Source organism: Acyrthosiphon pisum, chromosome A2 (assembly GCF_005508785.2).
Source record: "Acyrthosiphon pisum isolate AL4f chromosome A2, pea_aphid_22Mar2018_4r6ur, whole genome shotgun sequence".
Classification (NCBI taxonomy): Eukaryota; Metazoa; Arthropoda; class Insecta; order Hemiptera; family Aphididae; genus Acyrthosiphon; species Acyrthosiphon pisum.
This window is the reverse complement of record NC_042495.1, coordinates 51,701,087-51,707,638: the sequence shown is the minus strand read 5'-3', so window position 1 is coordinate 51,707,638 and position 6,552 is coordinate 51,701,087. Positions and strand designations below refer to the sequence as shown.

At 27.0% G+C, this 6,552-nt stretch overlaps 1 protein-coding gene across 1 annotated transcript in view; it reads right to left on the bottom strand.

Annotated features, from left to right (window-relative positions):
• Positions 1 to 6,552, bottom strand: part of LOC100162402 (rap guanine nucleotide exchange factor 2) — a 93,282-nt gene that overhangs the window by 63,034 nt on the left and 23,696 nt on the right. The window contains exon 2 of the mRNA XM_029489625.1: positions 1,480 to 1,609. Coding sequence (XP_029345485.1) covers positions 1,480 to 1,542 — 63 coding nt within the window. The 5' untranslated portion in view covers positions 1,543 to 1,609. The remainder of the gene's footprint in view (positions 1 to 1,479; positions 1,610 to 6,552) is intronic.

The window sequence follows — 6,552 nt, the reverse complement described above, 5'->3', positions numbered from 1 at the left end:
CAAAAAAAAATAAAAAAAACACACATCATTGTAAAATCAATACAATCATCGTTCCACTCAGAATCTAAAATAAAAATGGAAATTTAATATGTTTAGATATATACATTTGGTGAAAATAATATCATGTATCTACGGTTATTCGTTTTTGAATTATAAGAATATGACCCGCCGACTTAACAGAAATTGGTCCAGAGACCTTATCTAAAATACTACACTTACTTAATTAGATTTAAGACTCACTAAAAGGTAGCTCAACTGTGAGCCCCATCATTGTCATCCCTCCTCCAATTTACTCATTGTACATAACTTGTATAGATTGTTAATTTTCAATAAACGCTATTTTTTTTTTTTTTTTTTTTAAAAAAGAATAAGAGAAAATGTATCTGGTTAAGAATTTAGAGTTTTTTTTGCCGAAAAATTCCCAATTTTTGACGAGAAAAGTACTGAACAATTTTTACTTTAAGCCTCCCCTTCCCAACAATAAAGACCTACTAGATTCGCTTTCCTACCAGAAAAATATTGAAATTATAGGTACTTGTTTGTTATCGCCCCGCCAGTCCACAGCATAAAATTTATCTCCCCGCCACTCTTGTTTGTTAGATCAACAGAAATTGTACCAAATTATATATCTAAGTATATATCTTTTTTCCTGCTCCAAAAGGTACAGATAGAAAAATAAAAAAATAAAAAAAAACACTTCATCATTAAATTAAATCAATACCTATATATTCTTTGCTACGCTCAAAATCTAAAAATATAATCGGTGAAGACTTTTTAAATTATTTTAATTGTATGGATATAATAAATCTCATTAAGTTATAGGTATGCCGCAAAAAACATGTTCACACGATTATATTATTTAGGTATGGTATATCGTATGTAGTTAAAATATAGGATGACGATAGGCAGTTCGTTGGACTATAAAGAATACACGTTTATACTGATTAGACTCTAAACTTTAGATGGAAATAACCGTAGGAACGACGTCGGGGAAAAATGTAAAATGGACCCTCGTCGACCAGCGACCCAATAACGGTAAAGTAATAATATTAGTGTTATTAGAAAATGTTTTAAATATTGTTTAAATTAATTAAAACTATTCAACTGTTAATTTTTTAACCAATATAATATCATTTATATATACCTATTAATAATTTATATCTACTACCTAGTTATAATTATTATAACATGTATATTTAATCGCTATACATTCATAGGTGAAATAGGTTAATTTATGCAGCGATAATAATAATTTTATAGGCTATAGGTATAATCATATAAACAAATTACCTACTTGAATTATATTTTAATATTTTTCGATATTTTACAATAGTTATTGTATTTTGTAATCATTGCAGAAATTAATAGTTTGAATTATTATATTTATTTAACGCAAATTAAAATTAATAATAATAGTATAGATATAAGTTACATAGTGCACTGGTGTAATGCAATTCAGTAGGTTTATCGTGTGCATACCTGCAAAGTTCTCCTGTCCGGATGTCTCTTGAGGGCCTTTAAGAAGTGAGGATCACTGGTCATATTTCTGTTGGTATATCATTGCTGCTACAGTGTTTTTTTGATATCCATCTATGATTTTCAGCAAAATCTGAAAATATACACGATTCGTTAGTATAATGTTGAATAACTGGAAATCGTTCAAGTAAAAATAACATAGAAAAAAGAATTATACACGTAATATATCAAATTCAAAAATGTGTGGGAACATTCCCATATGTATGTATTATATAGGTATGTATTGCAGCAGTGTAGGTACACAAATATACAGTTGCAAGAAGTAGACGTTGTTTAGGTAGGTAGGTACCTACTCATTAAAAACGTAACCCTATAAAAAAATAAGTGTGAGACATCCTCAAGTTATATAATTTTAGTTTAAAAAATAAAATAGAGGTATGTGATTGTTTTGACAATATCTATATTATATTATATTATATTCGTATGAATGAAATAATACCAAATTGTCAAAAAAAAAATTTTTGCCAAATACAAGATATACCAAATGGTATTATATTCTTACAAACTACAAATTTATCCGAAAAACAATTTAAAATATTTAAAATAATATTATATTAAATCCGATATAACTAGCGGTCATTGTAAATACCTACTTGTTATACTTATGTATTACCCATGAATTCGATAGATAATATTGTGTTCATGTATTTTTTCATTATTTTTTATTGTAACATCATAATATTTATTTTTGAAACGAATAATGATTTAATGATTTATACAGGTGATGTAATTATTATTTTTTATACATTTTTAGTCTTGAAAACTAGAACTGTAAATTATGTCGAGAATTTAATTAAGCGTGGATGGAATGTTTTTCTTCTGTGAAGAATACATATAAAGGTACCTGGTACCTACAAGCATATTGCGTATATTTAACTAACTATTAACTATCATTATCCTTTACAATACCTTACGTGAGTTGTACCACTATTCGGCAGGAAATTAAGGTTGAAATTAGCATCACTGATGATTAGAATCTTCTAATAAACTTGTTTAAAAAATATCTATTGTTTTTTTTTTTTTTTTATATTGAACATTATAGCTTCGACAGCATAGGTCATTAGCTTTTAAGATATATACAATTACATATGTACTTTTGAAGAGAAAAAAGAAGTTTATATTCTTAAGTTTATTGTTTATATTTTTTTTATTCCATGAGTTGTATGCTTTTATAAATTATCTGTGGACATAATATATTTATATATGTATAGAATGTTGTCGGTAATTAACATTAAACCTTGACATTCGACTAACTGATTTATAAAGGCACTCACTTTCAAATAGAGTCTTAACTAAATTAAAATATTTAGTATAATATAATAGTTATATAGTTGAACTAGTTGAAGGTATATAATTATTTGTTCTAATGGATTTTTCCTCAAAATTTTTTTCCAATTAAAATAAAATGATAGTTACATATTATTTAAAGTTCAAATGAAGAAATATTATATTTTTACTAGAGCTAACAATACAAATAGTTGCATTGAGTAATACCAATCTTTATCCCCTTAATATAATATAATATAGTACGTCATATTATTATATTATTATGTGATTGTAAATATTTTAATTTTATGTTATTGGTTTTTGGTTACTATAATGTATCCAACCACCCCACCCCACCAAAAAAAAAATTCTACCACGGAACCTAGGCGTCATAAAACCCCGTTCATCACGCAACTGCACATAGGACCAACATAATCTAAAAATATTTGACAGACCTGTGATCAAATTAGTGTTGCTTATGTGTATGCCTTATATTAATTTATAGACTATTTGTATTTTATTAAATAATACCAATTCTTTATATTTTATTTTACCCTTAAAATATTAGTTTTATTTTGAAAATAAAAAACTAATTTAATACTTAGATAATATGGTTAATGACATTAATTTTTTAGTATAGTATCTTTGAGCAATCCAAGTATCCAAGTACCTCACAGATAATATATATTGTGTATTTATGTAATCTGTTGTATACACAATACACATTTACAACCTGGTACTATATGTAACATACATAATCAGCCATTAAGTTCTATACGTTTTTTTAATGACTACATCATTACATTTGAAATACAGTAAATAATTCGTAATAAAATTATTAAAAGTAATTTCAACTTTTTTAGTATACGATAATTGATCGTACCAGCATCAAACTGCCTTTTTAGCAGTTTGAACGTGGAAATTGTAATATTTGAAAATTATAGGTAGTATTATTACATTAAACAGTATGTGCATAATATTACTGAAGGGGTGAATGGGATAGGAATATTTAGAATATTGTATCTCAATGTATTTCCTTAACTGCATAAATGTGATTTCAAATCAATTTCCAGAATGGATTTGATTATACTGAACATTCCCGATTTTAATCATCATTTTGAATTAACTTTTGGGAAGACTTAGCCTGGAGGGCAGAAGGCAGAAGAGTTATGCGTAAGTTCCCCCTATATGGTACTCCTCAACCATGGAATATGGATGTAACTATATGAAGGTTATACGCAATACGCATATATATATATATATATATATATATATATATATATATATATATATATATATAGCTGTATTTTAGTAGTATATGGTAAAACAAAATTGATAAATGTCTGTAGACTGTAACGAAGTGCAAAGTTAATAATGTGGCTGTTATTATATTAATATAATTTTACGTCGTATATATATGTTACGTAGACACGTAGTACAGTCATCATTTTTATAGGGTACGGTAAACTGTGATTTGTTATTTTTATTATCCACGTGACCTGCACGTGTGAAAGTAATATACAATGAAATCAATGATATTTTCTCAAAAAAAAAAACTTTCTGATTGAATTTAAAATAACTCATGAACCATTAATAATTATATTATAGGTAGTAAGTTACCAATATGGTTGATTCACCGGGATATCGTTTTATTATTTTCAATATTAAATATTACGTTCTTAAAAGAAAATATCAAAAAACAGCAATAACTATTGTTATTCACTCGTTGTATATTATATGTAATAATGTACCAGTATTTTATTACAGAACTATTTCTACAATAAAAATATTATATTATTGCGATACATATAGTATATATATGCGTGACTGATTATTTTTATTATTTTTTTAATTACTTTTTCCATTTTAATACAAGGACAAGGCCTTTTATTACGAATTATAGGTTAAGAACTTAAACAATAGTAATACAATGTATTATATATAATATGTGTAATGTGTTAGAATTATTGTTTATTATTCTATCCTATACTCAGGGCCGAATTTAAGGGGGGGCTCTGGGTACAAATGCCCCAGGCGCCAGTATTTTAGGGGTGCCAAAATGTTGTGGCCAGAAATATGTTTACTTGTGAATTATTAAAATAAATTGTATAATTTTGTAGTATATTAGTATTATACTAATGCTATTATGCTACTTAACTATTATGCTGTTTGACATTTTTTTAATTAATATTAATTTGCATAGTTTTATATAGTTTTATTTTATTTATTCATGAAATACCTACAACCTACCTAAATATGTTAAAAAAAAAAACAATTTATATGATGAATTATAAGCAAGGTTTAGGTGACATAAATTCAAATGTATCTTTGCATATAAACATATTTGTAAAAAAAGCACACATTGTAAAACAAATATTCTTTTCTGTGCTCAAAATCTAAAAGGTCTATCTTCCATATTTTCCGTGGGTAGGCTCCTTAGGGGGAAGCAATTTTTTTCACCGGAGCTTAGGGGGCGCCAATTTTTTTTTGCACCGGGGCGCAAAATGTCTAAATGCGGCACTGCCTATACTGCAGTATTCTTGTTTAGTTTTGTCGGAAATCACATAACGATCATAATAATATTCTCATAATAGTATTATATATAATATACCACGCTGCAGCAGATATTATCTATATATATATATAAATGAATGTATGTGTGTCAGTGTGTGTGTCCATATTACCATGGCAACCATTTATATATTATTTAGAGATTTCCGTCCGTGTGTGTCTCCATATTACCATGGCAACCAATTATATATTATTTTGAAATGTCCGATAAAATGTTTTGTATATAAATGGTTGCCATGGTGATATGTAGAATTATTATTCATATAGAGTTGGCAATTTTAATGGGCAACGAAGTGAACGGGATCAGATATTTATATATATAGATAGATTATACCTCTGAGCAGAAGATAGGCTAATTTAAAAAGGGAGAGAACCAACCCCGGGAGGTGTTCAAACAGGAATTTTGAGATTTCCGTTGGACATTTTTGTTTTTAAATGGTTGCCCTGGGTTTTGAAGCTATTATAATAATAATTATTGGTTGCCGGCAGTGGCGCACACTCAATCTTACTAACATGGGTCGAACATTAATAGCGATGACCACCGACCCACCAACCATTATCAAAGCAACTCCAATATAGACCCTCTGGGCACTTGAGACTCTAGTCCCCCCCCCCCCTAAATTCATTGAAGTTTAATATAATTTAACTTTAAATTTATTCAAAAAACTATTTTTATATAATAATAATGAATATAAAAATTAAAAACTATTACATAGGTACATATTTTGTCTATATAGGCTAACTGTTTTTATTACTTATTTAAGTTTGTAACTTGTAAATAAGGAAACTTTTTGTCAAATCAAATTATATTCCTATACACTTAGATCAACATTTTAAACTAGCATACACAAGACAAAACTATAGCATATTATATAATTATTCAAAAATAGACAAAATGTTAAAGGCAAAATTAATAAAAATAGTTTTTACCATTTTTAATACATGATCCTTTACAAAGATGGGTATTTAAAATAAAAGCGAAGTTAATTTAGTAAGACTGAGATAGTAAAAGAACTTGAAATTGTAATTTTTACTTAAATGAGCAATACAATTTACTAAAATTAAGTTGTATATTATTTTTAAAGAGAGGAAATACATTATTTGAAATAACTATATTAGTACATATGCTTTTTTCTACATACACTTTTTCTGGCAAATCGTTGATTATTTGATCAGTTT